This window comes from Solanum stenotomum, chromosome 1, assembly GCF_019186545.1.
Source record: "Solanum stenotomum isolate F172 chromosome 1, ASM1918654v1, whole genome shotgun sequence".
Classification (NCBI taxonomy): Eukaryota; Viridiplantae; Streptophyta; class Magnoliopsida; order Solanales; family Solanaceae; genus Solanum; species Solanum stenotomum.
This window is the reverse complement of record NC_064282.1, coordinates 30,863,013-30,884,853: the sequence shown is the minus strand read 5'-3', so window position 1 is coordinate 30,884,853 and position 21,841 is coordinate 30,863,013. Positions and strand designations below refer to the sequence as shown.

Sequence of the window (21,841 nt, the reverse complement as noted above, 5' to 3'; positions counted from 1 at the left end):
TATCAGTGAAATTGCCAAAAATCCTAACTATAACATGATAATAAAGAAAGTGAAAATAACAAAGAAAATACAGCACCTTTAAGAATAAAACATACAATCACAAGAAAAATTTGTTAGAACCTTCAATTTCTCCAATGTCGTAAAGCCTGACAAAACGATAATCTCCAATACTTGATTTCAACCTTTAAACCTAAAAATGTTGACATAATTTACAATAATAGTTAGTACTAATTATGAATTGAATGAAGAATAAGGTAAAATTCAACGAGTTAAAAGAGAAATCTAGCTATGATTTTGATTCGGTGAATTTGAAGAAAAGAGAAAAATAGGAGTTGAAAGATCAATTGACCTTTAAATTTGGAGTCAATATGACGTTTAAAGGTTTTGAGAGTTAGCATGATATAACTACTTAATTAATCTATGTAGACACGATTGTGTCACACACACTTGTAGTCAACAGGAAATTGTGCACAAAGTGTAAAAATGACATAACGAGATCCGACATAAAAGTGTCTAAAATAAATAAAGTCAATTGAAGTATCTAAATAAAAGTTAACGTCACTTTTAAAGGACCACCTATAAATTTCGTCTAAAAGTGAATTTAGTACTAATATTTAAGCTAACAATACTAATAAAATACGACAACCATCCAAACAAGGGGTAAAGGTAGCATAATGCTTCACGCAACTGAATAATTCAGTCTGAATTTCTATTGGCGGGCGAGGGCGCTATCCTCCCAAAGAAGCCCGCCCACACAGCAAGTCAGCAACTGTCTGCTTTTGAATTGGTAAGAATGTCAGTTATTGCTCTGTTCACGGCGGCTACCAAGCTCGCCGGCGTCTTAGTAACTATCACCGTTGCCGCCAATGCTTTTTCCTTCTCCGTCTACCGGAAAAAGAACCTCAAGCGTTTCCGCTCTCCCATAAACGACTCCGCCGATGTTCTTGCTCACTTCAATATCAATCCGTCTGGTAACACAACTACTTTTAGCTTTTTAACCTAATTCAAGCTTTTTCAATTAGCCTACTAATGATTCTAGCTAAGGCATACTCTGTCTGTTTCATTTTATACCAAAGTGTGTGACTGAACATGGAATTTACTGCACGATAAAGTAAGATGTTAATTGTTAATTTGTTATGGAAGTGATTTGGTTTAGAACTTAGTTCAGTTTAAAATTTGAGTAGTTATGTGAAGATGATATTATTAATGTAACGGGGTTAAGCCTTTTAGAACGTCCAAAGTAGAAAGAGTTCCCTATGTTAAAACGGAGAGATTATGTTATTCAATTTTTGGATGGTAGTTGATGTAAAATGACCCTAATCAGTCATCAGTAAATTAACATGGACTTCTGTTGGTCTATCAATGTTGAAGCAAGATTTCAGTTTAGCTTATGCTTGCTTAAAGGTTAGATAGGCTGGTGGTGTGCCCTTATCCCTAAAAAAAATATGTGGATGCGCCTTACCTGTATATCCACCTTCCAAAAACTCTTGATTGCGGGAATTTCTTCATTTTGCATTGAATCCCTATAAGCTGAGCAGGATATAGTTTCTTCCAGCTTTTATTTGGGGGGAATCTTTTGTAACTTGTAAATATGATTTCCAGCAGTGTCTTTTTGCTGCTGATTAGTATATTGTTATCTACTTTTTTAAAAGAAAAGAATGAACTCACTCTGCATTGGTTCCACCATTTCCTAAGATTAAGTCAGTATTTTGTGTGTTGTAACTGACATAACATTGACCGATAAAACAGTAGCTGAGGAAAACACAAAAATCAATGGTTTCCTCATAGAACCCTGCAGGGATGTAACCTGTTTGGATTGAGTTATTTTAAGTGCTTTTAAGCTAAAATAACTTTTAAGCACTTTTGTAGTGTTTGGGTTAGATAAAAAAGTGTGTTAAAGCCAAAATAACAAAAAAGTCAGTACCATAAGTTAGAATTTATAACTTATGGATTTTGGCTTATATGCCCATCCAAACAGGCTCTATGTTACCATACAATTTAATGCTGTAAGTATCTCTTTTTCCATTATTCGACACTTTCAGCATTTATATGGTCCATGCCTTCACATAGATGCATATGATTGTCCACAAAAATTTAACATTGTAATTGAATATCTGTATATGTGTGAGTATGTGGTTTGACCCATTTGTGATACTCTCTAGAAGGGGAGAAAGGATTCTTTTTTGGATTGGCTACAGCACCTGCTCATGTGGAAGACAGGCTTGATGATGCTTGGCTCCAATTTGCCGAAAATACAGAATCACATGAAATCCAGCAGCCTCAAACAGCAGATGCTACTATGGGCTCTGCTACAGGTGATGGTGGATCTCAGCAAGCTCCGTTACCTCTGAGAGAAGCTACCAAGACCATAAAGAGGAAAAAGTCCCTTAAGATAGCCATTGAGGCACAAATAAGAGGATTTGAGAAGTACATAGAAGTGGAAGAGCCAACTCCAACTGAGCAATGTCATCATAATGTTGCTGCCTGGCATAACGTCCCACACCCGTAAGTTTTATGGATCTTCTTTGACATTTTGATTGTAGTCTCGGAAATTATGGTGCATAACACACTGAATTATAACTAAACTAAACTCGTAAGCTTTGTTCTTTGAACCTGTGAACCATAGATAGCCTGATACTAAACATTAATAAACCCATTACACTCTATTTGCTTTGATTCAGTTAACGTTTGGGAATGTGTTAGGGAGGAAAGGCTAAGGTTTTGGTCTGATCCTGACACTGAATTGAAATTAGCTAAAAATACTGGAGTGCAAGTCTTTCGAATGGGGGTAGATTGGTCAAGGATCATGCCTGAAGAGCCACTCGGTGGACTGAAAGAAACTGTAAGAAATTACAACGAAATTCATTGTCTACTTGTATATTATTATTATTATTATTATATCCTGTATGTAACCTTTCTTTCAAATCATGATGACACCTTGATTTCTACAACTCTGTAAAACCTACTTCGATCACTAACATCATCCTGTTTGAGAGATGTCCCAAGGGAAATGGATTTGAGTACATCACCTGTGCTAAGCATCCCTAATTTCAGCTAATTTGTTTATGTCAAAGAGTTGTGATATTTGTTTCAGTTGTCCCAACTTTCTTACCTACCTTTACTTTTCAATTTGTTTTTAAATTAATCTCCACCTAAAGAAACCATATCTACTACATGGTGTAATATGACACCAGAATTTATGTGGATATACCTTTTCAAGTTTCAACAAAACCTTTTTATCTTTTTCGCTTCTTAGAAAACCTTGAGTGAGAATAGCCTTCACATGTTCCCCATTTATCCTAACAACTTGTTTGGATGGTTGTTACCCATTGTATTGTATTGTATCATTATTTTAAATACAATGTTTGTTTTGATTGTTATTTAAATTTATTATATTATATTGTTAAATATGTTGCTATGTAACGATAAAAAGACGCATTTTATGTCACTAACAAATAATGTGGTGGAATAGCTATGTTATTTCTCTTTCTCACTGTACTCTTGTTATTTCGTAATCACATTTATTTTTCTTAACCCTATTATTTTACTTAACTCCACTCTTTACCTACTAGACATCTCCACCTTAGATTTTTGGTTTGTTTATTGCTATCCTTTTTATCATCATCCATCTTTGTTTCCTTTATGCAAAAACATATTTTTTGCTGATTTGGTTTACCGTTTAATTTTTATTATTATTTCATTGGGAGTTGTATGAATTCAATAGCTTAAAATATTTACAAGGCATAATTGGTGATAAATTAGGAAATGAAAGCAGTCTTAAATTATTTTTAGTATTTGTTGATAAATCTAACATTACAACAATTAAGGGTATTTTGGTAAATTTATTGTTTATTGTACAATATGGTACACAATCAATCCTATTTTGCAGTTTGCACCCTCTTTTTCTGAACATGTATATATTTCTGAGAGTTCACCAATTCCGTCTTTTGGGGATTTTGTCTGTCTAACTCCTTCATTTCCCCCCACAACTCTATCTCCTATAGCTCTACCTTTTACTACTCCACCACTCTTTACTTATAATTATCATCTGGCCCCTTCATCCGGTCCAAACGATTCATGCCTGACACTCAATTCGTTGTTGGTTGCTAATTGTCTCCACAAAGTCCTCCTACTTTCACTTGGAAAGGCTTCCTTCTACTTGTAATCCTAATCCTAACTATACCTATTTGAGTTATCATCGTTTCTCACTAGCTCGTTATACCTTGTATCATCACTGTCATTTGTTTCTATTCCAACAATTACAAGTGAGGCTCTTTCTCCTCTAGGCCATAGCTAGCTATAACTGAGGAGATGCTTGCTTTACACTCTAGATATATTGTGAGCTTGTTCCTCTATCTCTCGAAAATCTATTATCATTTGTCGATAGTATACACTATGGATAGTGAATATTGGCCCTGATGGATAGATTGATTAGCTAAAGGCATGATTGGGTGCCAAAGGTTACTACACATATTTTTAGACTTGACTATGACAATACTTTCTCTCGCGTGGATTGCTTCAACCATCTTTTTTTGTCTATGGTTGCTGTTCGTCATTGGTCATTTCACTAGTTGGACATTAAAAATGACTTCTCCTTTTTTTCAAGTAAAATGTAAAAAATAATGTCTTTCTTCATGAGGATCAAGAAGATAAAAGTTTGTATGGAGCAACCATTGATGTTATTCAAGGGGAGTCTAGTAACACTGTATGTAGGCTATGATGATCACTTCACGGTCTAAAGTAGTCTCATCGAGCATGATCTAGCAAATTCAACATAGTTATTAAAGAATTTGACAAGATTTGCGATGACGCTGGTCATTCTATGTTCTAATATCATTGCCCTCCATATTTGTGCCTGTATTTGGTGGTGTATGTTGATGATATAGCCATAATAGATAATGATGAAAAAGGAATTTCCAAATTGCACCATGACCTTTTTCAACACTTTTCAGAGCAATGACCTTGGGCGATTGAGGTAATACTTAGATGTTGAGGTTGCTAAATCATCATTATGAATTTTCATTGCACAGAGGAACTATGCTCTTGATATTCTTGAGGAAACAAGAATAATAGACTTTAAGAGTATTGATACTCCAATAGATTCCAAGATTGAGCTTTTACTAGGTCTATGTTAAAATAGAACCTTAATTTATTACTTATAATTAGATTTTAGAATGCTAGTCAAGGGAGCCTCTTGGTGATCTTGTAAGATACAGGAGGTTGGTGAGAAAGTTAAATTACCTTACTCTGACTATTCTAATGAAGTAAAGCCTTAGAGTTTAAGCTATCTTCCTAAGACCATATGTCTTTTATAGGATAATACTATCTAGAATTCTTAAGTCTTGAGTACTCTATGATAAGTACTTCACATATAATATGTTTCAAGAAGGTTTCATATTCCATAAGCGTCTTAAAGTTCTCTTTATGATAATTATGCTAACGATGAAATGATGAAGCTTTTGATTTCCTTAAATACTTACATGATGCTTTTGAATGTACCTTACTCTCGCAATGATTTACTAAATGATGCTAAAAGTATAAAAAATAAAGGGCTAATGACCCTATGATGATTTACAAAATGGCCAAATGTGCCATATGTTATGAGAAGGGCCAAGTGTGCCAACAATATGAGATATGTTCATACCATGATTTTGTAACGAGACAATAAGAATGAAGTCTTATGCAACCTAATGAGATGATAAGGATAAAGTCCTATCTCAATCTAATGAGATGATAAGAATGAAGTCCTATCGCAACCTAATGAGATGATACAAATAAATTCCTATTGCGACCTAAAGAGATGACAAGGATGAAGTTCTATCACAACCTAATAAGACGATTAGGATAAAGTCCTATCGCAACCTAATGAGACGATAAGGACAAAGTCCTATCGCAACCTAATGAGACGATAAGGATAAAGTCCTATCACAATCTTTTTTTTGAAATCAATAACTTTGTATCATATCAAGGATCAAAACAGTGTTACAGTACTTGGGTAGTTCTGAAACCATATTTACAATAGATCTCTAGTGTCTTTCCTCTCTAGCTATAAAGAATCTAGAACATCTATGATAGACACAGTATCATTAGAGTAAAATCTGATTACACCAAAAATATGACAGTAAGATGAAGTTCAACTTGATCTTCTGCACATCATTCTCTAAGCTCTCAAAACATCTGGAATTCCTCTCCTTCCAAATTGTCCACCAGAGCTGGGACAATTCTCCATCTACTCCTATCCTTAGCATGTGACCATGTTCCCCCCCAGCTGCTAAGAGCTTCTGTTATCTTGCCTGGCATTGTCCATGCTGTTCCCTTAAGGTTTAGGATGATTCTCCACAAATGAGCTGTGTATGGATAATGCAGAAATAGATGGTTGACTGTCTCAGTTGTTTCCTGTTTCTTTACACATGAAGCATCTTGAGCAGAGTGTCATACCTCTGCTCATCAAGTTGTACACTGTTAAAGTGGCCTCCTTTGCTAGTAACCATAAAAAAATTGATACCTTGTGGGGAACTATTATCCTCCAAATCTGCTTCCATGGCCAGTTTGCTATCTGGTGGTTGGACTGGTTCATAATTTTATAGGCAGCGTTGACCTTAAAAATGTCTTTGGAGTTGCCCTGCCACCATAAATGATCTTCACCAACTTGAACCCCAGGAAATTGATCAAGTTTGCTGAGGAAATTAGCCACTCTTTGAACCTCCCAATCATTGAAATGTCTTCTAAAATTCAAGCTTCACCCGTCAGATGTCCACATGTCAGCTATATTTTTCTGTTGAGATGATAATGATAAAGTCCAATTGCAATCTAATGATATGATAAGGATAAAGTTCTATCACAACCTAATGGGATGATAAGGATAAAGTTCCATCACAACCTAATAAGATGATAAGGATAAAGTCCTGTCACAACCTAATAAGACAATAAGGATAAAGTCCTATCGCAACCTAATAAGACGATATCTCATCAATGAGGATCTAAGGCCATACAAATGGAACATTCCAGAAGCTTCTAAAATCTAAAGACTGGCAGATAAAAGATAAGGTCTTGTCGCAACTTGATAAGATGTTGGGATAGTCCCACCACATCGTGATCAAATTGAGATATTCCCTAAATGGGATCTATTCATGATTAATTCATGCCATGTCGGTCCACATGACATTGTGGTGAGATTGCCCATTCCATTTGGGTCAAAGATTGGGCGCCATGTTGTACACATGATGTAATGTATGAAGGTCGGCATTTAGGTGACTCCCCTACGTAAAAAATTATATTTATGTAAAGTTTCCCTTTTCTTAATTATAAATGCTTGTTTTAAAGAAACGTTCCCTCACACATTCCATGTTCATGTCCAACGATGGGACATGTATACTACTCCCAAAGACTAAAAGAAGAATGCTAATGTGCAACGATCCCAGAATGCGAGTGTATAACAACCCAAAAGATGTGATCGTAATAATCCAAGAATATTGTAGTAATATGATTCACATGATGTTTCCTAGCTTGTTTTTTTCTTTTGATGACTAGGGAAACCAGTCGCTACCATTTGGGTGCGCACAAGGTAAAAACCCCTCTCATGTGCAATAGCTCGCAAACCACACATGAGAGGTAACCCAAACCAGGCAAGTCCATTGTGACGAGCTCAATTTAGAAGGCAAAACTCCTTGCTTTAGCTGACAAGGGGTTTCGAACTTGAGACCTCCTACCTGGAAATCCCAAGCCCAAACCACTGAGCCACCCCAAAGGGTATGATGTTTCCTAGCTTGTTCAGGCTATCAACATATTATGTTTCCATGTTCCTCTTGTATGAGCTTCATTATGTACCTTATTATTCTGTATGCCTTATCATATGCGTCCTTTTCCATATGTATTCACATCCCTTTTGTTGAGGGCGCTACACTCACATTGTAGGTACAAACATTCATGGTGACATGCTGCATTGATAGGCATTCCCCTTAAACTTTCAGTTATAGTTGGTGAGCGCCACTATCATTTGGGGCCTTATCATGTTTCATGTTAGGTGTATAGATTTTTTGGGTATGCCAGGGCCTTGTCCTGACATTTTTTCAGTTTATGTCATGTAGCAGAACCTTCATAGACTAGTACGTTCAGGTTATGTTCATGCATATTGACTCAAGTCTCCGGTTTTTCCTATGAGGGCCACTGATTTAGTATTTTGTACTAATGACTTCTATATGTATAAATGAAATATTTTCTCATATTAGTTGAGGTCATTGTTTCATATCGATTGCATATATGCCTTGAATATGTTCAAGTAGAGTTGGTTTACTCGGTCAAGTTATGGTATCAAAGTTAAAGGCACTGAGTGTCGTTTGCCTTACCCAAATTTGGGGATTGACATTCATATTGCACATAGAAATTGATTTGTCATTTCGTTAGGGAAAAGATACACTCAGGAGATATTGTCACAAAGTTTGTGAAGTTAATTGATTAGCTCACATATATATTCACCAAGGCCCTTGCTGGTCCTATAACAAGTTATAGATGTAGCAAACTTGGTACATATAATTTGTGTGCACCAGCTTGTGGAGGAGTGTTATCTTATGATACTAGGATCTTGTAATATAGTGTAGGATCAATTGACTTGATTTATTTCCAGCTTGAGGGGGAGCGTTAGAATCTTATGAATATTACTAGGATCTTGTAAATATAGCATAGGATCAATTGACTTGATTTACTTCCTGCAATTATGTAATTTTCCTTTCTTAGAACATGTAAATCTCACTAGAACAATGACAATAAATAAAAAAGAAAAGATGCAGATACACTATTCAAATTTTAAACTCCAATAGCTTGAGGGAATAATCAAACAATTTTTTTCTCAATCTTCTCTTCCCTGTTTCAATTATCGCCAAAGTAACATGTTGAATATGCTACAAATACTCCGATGGTGTATTAAGTTACTTGACGTATTCTATAGGTCAATTTTGCGGCATTGGAGCGATATAAATGGATCATTAATAGAGTCCGATCCTATGGGATGAAGGTCATGTTGACATTGTTTCATCACTCTCTACCACCTTGGGCAGGAGAATATGGAGGATGGAAACTGGAGAAGACAGTTGACTACTTCATGGAATTTACCAGGTTTGGCTAATGTAAACTTTAGATCTCCATAGTCGGGTTTATATGTATCAGATAATTATCCCAGCAGCGTAGCTTAAACTATAGATACTTGATACTTTTCCTTTACTTCTATTCCCTTAGTCTGCCAATCAACTTTCTCAATATATGTATCGTTTAGTAGCAATTTTGAGCAAATATACGTAAAGCACTTTGTCAAGCAGCACAATTTTATGCATTTCACCTTTTATCACTGTAATATACTTGCAAGTGCTACTCTCCCATGAACAAATGGATATGTTTTCGTACAGGCTTGTTGTTGACTCTGTTGCAGATATAGTGGACTATTGGGTTACCTTTAACGAGCCTCATGTCTTTTGTATGCTCACTTACTGTGCTGGTGCCTGGCCTGGTGGTAATCCTGATATGCTGGAGGTTGCTACTTCTGCTTTACCTACAGGTGTCTTCAATCAGACCATGAACTGGATAGCAATTGCGCATACAAAGGCATATGATTATATTCATGAAAAGAGGTTTCCAGCTACTCCTTGTACCTTTCTCTTTTCTTTCCATGGTACAATGAGATTTTCATTTCTCCATCATGTTTGAAGGCATTTTGAAGACCGCAAGTTTGTTATTTGATTAATTTTCTTCCTACTGCTTTCTAGTTTGTTGCTACTATTACTATTTTCTCTTCCAGAGAGGAATTATTGTGAAATTGGACTGATCAAAGAAAAAGAGAATTTTGTAAGATTGGAAAGAGGTCATTGAGACGTGTACTACACTACTGTATTAAAGAACTCCATATACTAGTTATGAGCTATCCCTCATGCCTTGGGATAGTAGAGCCTAGGAAGAAACTAAGTCAATATAATTTGCGGGCGAGTGTGGAGGCGGAATCCATAATGTCTTGGTTAAGGATATGCTGGTGAGTATTTGCCAATATGAATATTCAAGCCATCTAATTTTAAACACTGACATGGCTACACTGTCCAAATGGCAGTGTAGACAGAAACCATACTCCTCAATATGAGGCTAACTATTACCAACAACAGATCCAGTGCAATCCCACAAGCTAACTGTTATCATGGCCAATAATTTCAACAATAGTAAAAGAGCCAGCTAAAAGCTCATTAATAGAAAGTAAAAACCAACACCCAAGGATGTGGCCTAGTGGTCAATGAAGTGAGTTGAAAACCATAAGGTCTCAGGTTCAAATCCTAGGAGAGACAAAAAAAAATACTAGGTAATTTCTTCCTATCTGATCTAGCCTTAGTGGATATAGTAACCTGGCATTTGTTATTGGTGGGAGGTGGAAGGTACTCCGTGGATTTAGTCAAGGTGCGAGAAAACTGGCATGTACACTATGTTTATAAAAGAAACAAAGTATAGACCTATCACCCAAGAGTGTGGCCTAGTAATCAATGAAGTGGGTTGGGAACCATGAGGTCTCAGGTTCAAATCCTAGCGGAGGTAGAAACATTAGGTGATTTCTTCCCATTTGTCCAAGCCTTGGTGAACAGAGTTGCCCAGTATGGTAGGAGGTAGTAGGTACCCCATGTGACCAATCGAGGTGTGCGCAAGCTGGCACATACAACATGATTAAAAAAAAAAATGTAAAAATGACTCTTCAAGCAATTATAAATATTTAATGAAAAGAACAGTTTAGCGAATAAGTATTCCATTCAGTGCAATGACAGTTCTACAAGCATTAATTCACAACAATCAAAATGAAAAGACAAAAAAAATATGTGCTGAGCCTTCAAAAATGTGAGAAAAGGCTAAAAGTGAATATGATCTACAAGAGCGTTTGGCAGGAGTCTTGAGTTTGAGAACTGAAATAGTGAACTACTCAAGTGTAGGTGCAACATCAGTTCAAATTTTAGGGATGTCTTTAGGTGATGTATTTTCGTGACAGAAAATTCTGCTACTAAGTCCTCAAATTTGAAGGAATGTGACATTTTTGTAACAAATGTGTGATTAGCAAGTGGATAGACAAGGTTGCATATTCTATCTTGAAAGCAATATCAGCCTACTTCAAGTAATAGCTTGTTACAAACCATGTCGGTCCATACCTTCCAAAAGAAAACCACAGGGAAACTTGGAGTTTTTTGAATACCTAGAGTTGCAACAACATGCTTTCTAAAGCTGCAGTCTGGCTTCTTCATTTACATCTTGGTACTTAGTTAGGAAACTGACTCCTATTTCAGCATAGTTGAACTTCAGTTAGCAGCGCCCCTTGTCCATGTGAGCATTTGAAACATTTTAATTTAATACTAATTTTCATTCTATTTTGAGTTTATTTTTGTTCTTCATCTGTCTTGATTTATTTTAATTGCTCTGGACTTATGTTACTCAGCAAACCAGCGAGTGCCATTGTTGGAGTAGCTCACCATGTCTCATTTATGCGTCCATATGGACTATTTGACATCGCTGCTGTTTCCATCGCCAATTCCATGACCCTTTTTACTTTTCTGGATTGTATATCTGACAAAATGGATTACATTGGGATCAATTACTATGGACAGGTATTGGAGTGTCTAGAAAAAGTTCAAATAGAAAAACTCTTGTTCTGCTTTTCCGTTGCCTCTTCTTTTAACATTAAACCCCGCACTTCTTTGACTTGAGCAGGAAGTCATTTGTGGTGCAGGATTGAAACTAGTGGAGACAGATGAGTACAGCGAATCTGGGCGTGGTGTGTATCCTGATGGCTTGTTCCGTGTGTTGCTGCAATTTGATGAAAGATACAAACATCTTAATCTTCCCTTTATAATAACTGAAAATGGTGTTTCTGATGGAACGGACTTGATTAGACAACCATACTTGTTGGAACATCTGCTTGCAACTTATGCCGCCATGATGATGGTTTTTTCTCTTGGGACTTTATTCTTTTAATATATCCAAAATTTCAGCAGTTTTGTTTGATTGGTAATGTGTACTTGCATATATTTATAATATATACAGGGTGTTCGTGTACTTGGTTACTTGTTTTGGACGATCTCTGATAACTGGGAGTGGGCAGATGGGTATGGTCCCAAGTTTGGACTTGTAGCAGTTGATCGTGCCAATGATCTCGCTCGGATTCCTCGCCCTTCATACAATTTGTTTTCAAAGGCATCCTTCTTTCTGATATCTCTTCTTATTCTTCTTGATAATTTTGCTGACATCTTGATTTTCAGGTTGTGGAATCTGGAAAAATAACGCGGGAAGACAGGAAACAGGTGTGGGGTGAGCTCCAAACTGCTGCTAAAGAAGGAAAAAGGAGACCATTTTATCGATCAGTGAATAAATATGGCTTAATGTATGCAGGTAATACAGGATTGTCAAGCCTAGTTTTGCCCTGAAACAGGTTTCAGATAAGTAAAGATTTTAATCAAAACTTTGATCCGTTTCCCCTTGGATAGATGGATAAAGGTTATACATGGGCCAGATTTAGATGTAGAGTTGAAATACTGCAATTTTGAATCTAAAAGAAGTTACACTTTGATGGGTTGTTCCAGATGCCAATTTGGTTCCACTGCTCTGTAGTTATCCATTTGTCTGTTGGTCTAGCCATAAATAACTCTCACATGATATTGTACTCTTGCTGGAGAGCATTCTACAAGACAAAATGGCTTTCCTCGTCATTTGATCTCGTCATTGACCTTTCTCTAGACTATTTGCTGTGGTTGGTAAATGAGGTTAGCTTAGGGAAATGTCACTTTAATTGTCTTAATACCTTAGCAGACTACATAAGTGTGGCACCTACTTGAGGGATTCTTTCTTTCTGACCTCAATGATAAGTATTGTAAAAACTCTGTTTACACAGTGATTCCACGCTCCCTTTTTTTGTGGTATTATAAATTGCCTGTTGTTGCTGATTATCTGTTCTTTCCTCAGGAGGCCTTGATGAGCCCATATGGAGACCTTATATAAAAAGAGATTGGCGGTTTGGGCACTATGAGATGGAAGGTTTACAGGATCCCTTGAGCCGTTTAGCACGATATCTTCTCCATCCTCTCTCTTTTATAAAGAAGGCAGAGACTCAGAGAGAGAGTGATCAATTGACTCTTGAGCCTCTCGTCGCAAACATCTAGTTACAACTGTATCAGATTGTTTAAAGAATTCTTCTTGAGAATCCTAAACTGGATGCCATTGTAAGGTATGACTGTAGCAACCACCGTGCCTATGCAATGGTTAGGGGATAAAAAGATCATGTAGAATACTATTATTTTTTTGTAGAAAAAAATCGTATTATATATAAATATTTTCTTATTTTAAGCCTTTCTGTTAGTAATTCATATCTAATTGGGGATCTAGATTTGTTAGTTGCTATGTTTTAGGACTGCAGCCTTTTATTTATTTACTGCAGTAAATTAGCTTTAGTTTTCCTAAAATAACTTCTTTACCTAGTCTCTAGGAGTTTGTTTATCTTCAGCAGATGTGTTGCTGATTTTTAGGACCATGAAGTTAGTTCTTTATTATAAGTGTAAGTCTTAGGCAGTGAAAAATGACTGAATTATCAAATAAAGTTATCTCTTCTTTCTTGTTCTTCATTGCTTTTAGTTCTAATCTTTCATTATTCTTAAGTTCTCCTTTGTTCTTTTTCTGGGTTTCCACATTAATTTAACTACAATTGGTATCAGAGCATTTTATTCTTGAGGGACTTGTGTGTTCATTAATCTATTTTAGTGAATTCCATGGACGGAGAAGCAAGTTTTTCTTCAATGGCACCACCAGCTTTTAATGGAGAAAGTTATCAGATCTGGGCAGTCAGAATGCAGACATATCTAGAAGCTTTGGATCTCTGGGAAGCTGTAGAAGATGATTACGAGATTGTTCCCTTACCAAACAATCCCACAATCGCGCAGATTAAAAATCACAAGGAAAGGAAAACCATGAAATCAAAGGCAAAGGCATGCTTGTATACAGCAGTTTCATCCACCATCTTTACTCGTATTATGTCCCTGAAGTCAGCAAAAGAGGTATGGGATTATCTCAAGACTGAGTATGAAGGAGATGAAATAATTCGAGGGATGCAAGTGCTAAATTTAGTACGTGAGTTTGAGCTGCAAAGGATGAAGGAAAGTGAAACCATAAAGGAGTATTCTGACCGACTTCTTAATATAGCAAATCGAGTCAGATTGTTGGGTTCCACTTTTAACGATTCAAGGATTGTTGAGAAAATCCTTGTAACAGTACCTGAAAAATTTGAGGCTACTGTTACAACCTTAGAAAATACTAAGGACTTGTCCAAAATTACACTAGCGGAGCTCTTAAGTGCTTTTCAAGCACAAGAGCAACGACGTGTAATGAGACAGGAAGGAATTGTTGAAGGAGCCCTATTAGTTAAACATCAAGATGATGGAAGAAACAAGAAGAAGCAGAACAAGAAGATGCAAGGACAAAATAGTGAGAATTTTGCTAAAAGCAAGAAGGCTAGCTATCCTCCTTGTCGGCATTGTGAAAAAAAAGGTCACCCTCCTTTCAAATGTTGGAGGAGACCTGATGCAAAATGCAGCAAGTGCAATCAACAGGGTCATGAAGCTGTAATCTGTAAAGCCAAAATTCAGCAGCCCGAAGTTGAAGCTCAAGTTGCTGATCGAGAAGAAGATCACCTTTTTGTTGCAACTTGTTTCACAAGCCTAGATTCAAGTGAAAGTTGGTTAATTGATAGTGGTTGCTCTAACCACATGACATCTGATAAGATGTTGTTCAAAGAATTGTGGAACACTGAGACAAAGAAAGTTAGAATTGGAAATGGTGAGTGTCTTGCTGTGAAAGGCAAGGGCGCCATAGCCATTACCAGTGGCTCTAGAACTAAGCTTATCGCAAATGTTTTGTATGTTCCAGACCTTGATAGAAACCTTCTCAGTGTTGGTCAATTAATGGAGAATGGATTCAATCTGTTCTTCAAAAACAAAACGTGTGTGATAGAAGATCCATCAGGCGATGAGATATTCAAGGTCAAAATGGAGGGGAGGTGTTTCCCGCTCAATCCTTTGGAAGAAGAGCAGACGGCTTTTCTTATGACAGACAACTCTACAGAAGTTTGGCATAAAAGAATGGGTCATTTTCATCATCAAGGTATGATGTTCTTGCAAAGAAAGGAACTTGTGAATGATCTACCAAGATTGCAGAATCGGTGGACAGATTGCCAAGCTTGTTTACTTGGAAAGATGAACAGGCTTCCCTTTCCCAAAACAACTTGGAGAGCATCAAAAAAGCTTCAGCTCATTCATACAGACCTGTGTGGACCTCATAGAACACCATCTTTAAATGGTAGTCTTTACTACATTGTATTTATTGATGATCTAACAAGACTGACCTGGATTTTTTTCTTAAAATTCAAGTCTGAGGTAGCTGATGTGTTTTGGAATTTTAAGGCAAAAGTGGAAAATCAAAGTGGCTGCAAAATTCAGACTTTAAGGTCTGATAATGGGAAGGAGTACACTTCAAATCAGTTCAAATTACTTTGTGACAAAGCTGGTATAGAACATCAGCTAACAGTCCCTTATACTCCACAACAAAATGGAGTAAGTGAGAGAAAAAACAGAACTATAATGGAGATGACTAGGTGCATGCTACATGAGAAACATCTACCAAAAAGGTTCTGGGCAGAGGCTGCCAGCACTGCTGTTTTTTTGCAAAACAGACTTCCTTCTAGATCTGTAAAGGATAAAACACCATATGAAGCATGGTATGGTCATAAACCCTCATTGCAATTTCTCAGAATTTTTGGCTGCTTGTGTTTCTCTTATATACCACAGGTTAAAAGAGATAAGCTTGACAAGAAGGCAGTTCCTGGCATCTTTATAGGCTACAGTGTTTTCTCCAAAGCATATAAGGTCTATGAACCTCAAACAGAGAAAATTGTCGTAAGTAGAGATGTCCACTTCATTGAGGACGAGCACTGGAACTGGGAGAAGCCTGAAAACAATCCACCAGTTGACAGTCTATTAGATCCAAAAGATCTAGTAGATGATCCTCCTGTTAGAGGCACGCGGTTGATCTCTGATATCTATCAGAGATGCAATACTGCAATTTGTGAGCCCGCAAGCTATGAGGAAGCAGAAGGGGATGACAAATGGGTAGCAGCAATGAAGGAGGAAATGATGATGATCGAAAAAAATCAGACCTGGGTGCTTGTTGAGAAACCTCTAGACAGAAAGATTATTGGTGTAAAATGGGTCTTCAGGACAAAGCTAAATGCTAATGGTTCCATTAACAAACACAAAGCGAGGCTTGTAGTGAAAGGTTACGCTCAGATCTTTGGAGTAGACTACTCAGAAACTTTCGCACCAGTTGCTCGACTTGACACAATCAGATTGCTACTAGCCATTGCAGCGGAAAAAGGTTGGAGAGTTTATCAACTTGATGTTAAGTCGGCCTTTCTCAATGGTCTTCTCCAGGAGGAGATTTATGTTGAGCAACCAGATGGCTTTGTTGTCAAGGGGCAAGAAAATAAGGTTTATTTGCTAAAGAAAGCTCTCTATGGTTTAAAGCAAGCACCAAGAGCTTGGTATAGCAAGATTGACGATCATTTGCTCAGTTTAGGCTTCAAGAAGAGCCTATCTGAGTCTACACTTTATATTAAGTGTTCAGGTGCAGACATACTTATTATTTCTTTGTATGTTGACGATCTCTTTGTCACAGGAAGTAAGGTTTGCCTAATTGAGGACTTCAAGTTGGAAATGATGAAGGTCTTTGAAATGACAGACCTTGGACTGATGGCGTACTTTCTTGGAGTGGAGATCAAACAAAATGAAGACAATGTGTTCATTTGCCAGAAAAAATATGCTCAAGAAATCCTAAAAAAGTTTCATATGGAAGACTGCAAAGTTATGAGTACTCCAATGAACCAAAAGGAAAATTTTTCCAAAGATGATGGAACTGAAAAGGTGGATGAGGCATATTATAGAAGTCTTATTGGCTGCTTGATGTATTTGACTGCAACTAGGCCTGATATTCTGTATGCAGTGAGTTTTTTGTCTCGGTTCATGCATTGTGCAAGTGATTTACACTTGAGAGCAGCTAAAAGAATTGTCAGATACATCAAGGGAACTATCAACTATGGTGTTAAGTTTCACAAAAGTCAGAAGTTTAGACTTAACGGATTTTCCGATAGTGATTGGGGTGGTGCACCTGATATGAAGAGTACTTCAGGTTTCTGTTTCAATCTTGGATCAGGAGCTTTCTCTTGGTATTCCAAGAAACAAGATATAGTAGCACAATCAACAGCCGAGGCAGAATTTATTGCTGCAACAGCAGCTGTGAATCAAGCACTATGGTTGAGGAAAATTATGTGTGATCTGAATATGGAGCAAAAAGAAGGGACTGAGGTTTTTATTGATAACCAAGCTGCAATTTCTATTGCTAATAATCCAGTTTTTCATGCAAAAACGAAGCATTTCAATATTAAGTTGTTTTTCTTAAGAGACGTGCAGAAACATGGAGATGTAAAGCTTCTTTACTGCAAGAGTGATGAGCAGGTTGCTGACATTTTCACCAAGCCCCTTTCCCTCGGCAAGTTTGAGTTTTTCAGAGAAAAACTAGGAATCAGCAGTTCCTAAACCAAGGAGGAGTGTTAGTTGCTATGTTTTAGGACTGCAGCCTTTAATTTATTTACTGCAGTAAATTAGCTTTAGTTTTCCTAAAATAACTTCTTTACCTAGTCTCTAGGAGTTTGTTTATCTTCAGCAGATGTGTTGCTGATTTTTAGGACCATGAAGTTAGTTCTTTATTATAAGTGTAAGTCTTAGGCAGTGAAAAATGACTGAATTATCAAATAAAGTTATCTCTTCTTTCTTGTTCTTCATTGCTTTTAGTTCTAATCTTTCATTATTCTTAAGTTCTCCTTTGTTCTTTTTCTGGGTTTCCACATTAATTTAACTACAAGATTTAATGCAGGAGTATTTGTTCTTTATCTAGGTTTTAAGAAGCCTGTGAGCATCAGGCTCTGCTTTTATTTATTTATTCATTGACAACTATGAGCACATATTTTGGAGGAAACACGTATGAGATGAAATATGTATCTGACTTGATATCAATAAATTTAAGAGTAGTTTGTAGTCAATGTCTAAGATACGCCATTCTTGCATAACTATTTGAGTTTTGAATGAAAAATATTTCCATCTCAAAAGTTTTGGTGTTGTGATGGCGCTTAACCTATTACAATTATATGCAATTTCAACATTCCACTTGAAGTTTTGGAGTTTTGATGGAGCATTTTGAAGTCCCCTTCCTAGAATTAATTAAATACTAGTATTTCATCTGTTACTGTACTTTTCCCCAAATATTTCTGTTAAGTTGCTGATGAAATATTGTATTTTCAGTTGTAGGAAGCTAAGATGTGATTAAACAGTTGAATAGTTCAATCTCTAGGTGAGATGTTTGACTGGGAAATTGAGAAATGACAAGTGCAGTTTGTATTTGGTTTGGAGGTGGCATTTGTACAATAAAACTTTCTTCAAGTATTAATTTGAAGGATTAGCTCCAGCATTTTGTAGATACTCGGTGCAATTGTACAAGTGAACAATTAGTGTTATATTTTGTACTACCATTATGGTGTGAATGAAAAGGTAGCAGTGTAATAGTGCTTAAATAGTATCTCCAATGTTTCACCGGACATTTTCTTTCGGAGAAAACTCTTTTTGTGCCATCTTTTAACAAAATATGTACACAATGTATTGATAGTATATACTTTATATTAATAGATATATACTATACATACCTGTACATATATTTTTACTTCCTAAACGAGATGGTCAAATGATAATTATTATATTTTATTAGTGAGTAATAGATTAGTCTCTTTTCGAGGTCCGATTAGTTTTCAAAAGCTTATGATACTACGTGGATGAACCAAAAGAAAAAAAAAGATTTTAATAGTATTTTTTTTTTTTGGGAAAATGGTCAAAAATACCTCTTAATTTTAGTTTATTAGTTGATTATATCTCTACCGTTAAAACAAAGTTATTTATAGGCTCGCCGTTACTAATTTCACCATTTATACCCCTTAATTGACGGAAATTTTCAAATCAAACAAAATTGACTGATTTCTTAAAAAATGACTCATTTCCCATTTTAAACCATGCCCGACCCATCTATCTATCTTAAACCCAAAATAATTTAACTCATTTTCTATATCCATTCTAAAAAAAAATCATTTGAAGCCTGTCATGATAATTCTGCAATTGTGTTTCCCTAATTCTGCCATGATTCTTCATTTGAACTTCATTTTTTCTTAATCAACAATGCAGCAACCAAGAAATACTAGAAAATAAAACGAAAACAACCAGTCAATAAATTTTATTAGCTTCACTGCTATATCGTCGTCTCATTTGCCTCCAGAGGAAAATCGGAGCGGTGACCACCTTGCTTGACAAAATAGTGCAAGAATCACTTGTCCTCCGCGGCACCATGAAAGCCCACACCGATTGGGTCACTGCCATCGCCACTCCAATTGATAACTCCGACATGATCGTTACTTCCTCCAGGGACAAGTCCATCATTGTCTGGTCTCTCACCAAGGACGGCGCACAATACGGTGTCCCCCGCCGCTGTCTCACCGGCCACGGCCACTTTGTTCAGGATGTTGTTCTCTCCTCCGACGGTATGTTTGCTCTCTCTGGTTCTTGGGATGGAGAGCTTCGCCTTTGGGATCTTCAAGGAAAATGGGTTAAATTATTTTGGGTTTGAGATAGATAGGCATGGTTTTAAAATGGAGAATAAGTCATTTTTTAAGAAATTGGGTCAATTTTGTTTGATTTGGGGATTTTCATCAATTGAGGGATATAAATTGTGAAACTAGTAACTGCGGGGATATGAATAACTTTGCTTTAACGGTAGGAATATAGTCAACTAATAAATTAAAGTTGAGGTATATTTTTGACCCTTTTCCTTTTTTTTTTGTACATTAATTTTGTTATTGGGTCTTGTAATCTTTGATCATGTTGAAGTACCAGTCAATTTGCTTAAATGAAGCTGGTCAAGAAAGAAATATTTACAATAAGTTATTGCTCAATATATATTAGTTTATGATTTTTATGTAATCCTTCTGGTAATATGAAAAAATATTAATCTTGTGATCTATTTTTTTTTGTTAGAAGATACAAAACAAAATAAAACATTGTTTATCATACAAGTCACATAAGTAATGCTGAAGTCAAATGAGAACTCTTAAATAAAGATATCATCGTTAAACATTATTTTAAGTAAAACTTTTAAGAACCATACAGCGTAAGGAGTAAATTATATTTTATTCCTATTCTTTTTCTGATTATAATAATTCCTTAATTTTTACAACTTTCGAATACATAACTCATATGTTGGATACATTAGTGCTAATATATAATGTATCAAGTTGTTACGCTAAAAAAGATGGGGGATGAAAATTTTAATTAAAATCTCATAAATTACGCTTACATATTTCTTCTTACTGTCAATTAGTCAGTTGTAAATCCTAATAGAATCAACAAATTCAAAATTCAAATTTCTTCTTCCTGTTCATCAAATAACCTTTCAAACTTGTCGATAAATTGTACTAATACGCATGAACCTGTCAATCTTGTTGAGACATTCCAAAATCTGGGAAAGTGAGGTGAGGTATGAGTGATAAAAAAAAGTGAAAGTTTATTGGTCAAATATTGATTTTGTGAATCTCAAATTAGTCATCGCAGCTGAATTAGAGATCGTTGAGTTGAGAAAAAATAAGTAGATCCAATACATCGTTGAGGTAAAGAAACAAGAGCTTGAATTTTCATTGTATCTGTTATGCATTAATACAAATGACAAAACGGTTGAAGAGATACATAGCTTTGATGGATCATCCATACATTTTATAATAATGTTGTGTAATTATTTTTGAATTTTATTTTTGAGATGTATAGATTTATCAATTCATTACTATTTATGTATCTTGTTTAAATTGATAAGTATTGTATTTCTACTAGATATTTTTAATAAGTAATTATTGCTCATAAGATGTTAGGTTTGAGATCGATACATTACTATGTGGTAGTTGCTATGTACCAAATACATTTAGTATAAATTTAAATTTACGTATTATGCCTAAAAAATTAGTGCATGATACATTACTATTTATGTATCTCTTTTAAATTGATTAGTATTTTATTCTTACGGGATACATTAAACAAGTAATTGTTGTCCATAAGTTGTTTGGTTTGAGATCGAGGCATTACTCTGTGGTAGATTTTATGTATCAAATACATATAGTATAAATTAATATTTATCTATCATGTCGATAAAATTGTGCATGATACATTTATACTCATTGAAAATTACTGTAGTTTATAAAAGATACATTATATATATAATTGCTCTCAAAAGCATTTATTTTTTTGTGATTGATACATAACATTAAGGTTAGTTGATATGTATTTGATACATATAATAAAGTTTGAAATTTATTGAATTTTATATATATTGTTGTCACTACCCAAAGTACACCCTAGTCGTAACATGGCGTAGAGGACCCCGAAAGCCTCTATACAAACCACTTAGCATACATCATACAAGATACAAGAATTTAAAGAGTTCAGAAGACATTTTTGAAACATAAAGAGTTTGATAAGAAAAAATAGTGGAAGTCTAACATAAGTCTCAAAGTCATCTATTACATCACAAAGAAGTAATTGAGACATAACTCATACATCACATACAAAATTTGAAATGAAAAGACATAAAAGCAATAAAAGAGTCTTGGTCCTTGGAACATGAGGACTCACCAATATTCAGTGTCTATATGGGATCA

At 35.7% G+C, this 21,841-nt stretch overlaps 1 protein-coding gene across 1 annotated transcript; it reads left to right on the top strand.

Moving 5' to 3' along the window:
* The first annotated feature begins 666 nt into the window (after positions 1–666).
* On the top strand, positions 667–13,390 carry LOC125843293 (beta-glucosidase-like SFR2, chloroplastic). Its single transcript, XM_049522519.1, is given in 10 exon segments — positions 667–971; positions 2,163–2,505; positions 2,704–2,842; positions 8,945–9,111; positions 9,399–9,620; positions 11,447–11,710; positions 11,712–11,952; positions 12,052–12,201; positions 12,267–12,396; positions 12,967–13,390. Coding segments are annotated over 10 exon segments (2,031 nt in total). The 5' UTR covers positions 667–793; the 3' UTR covers positions 13,164–13,390.
* Positions 13,391–21,841: the final 8,451 nt, after the last annotated feature.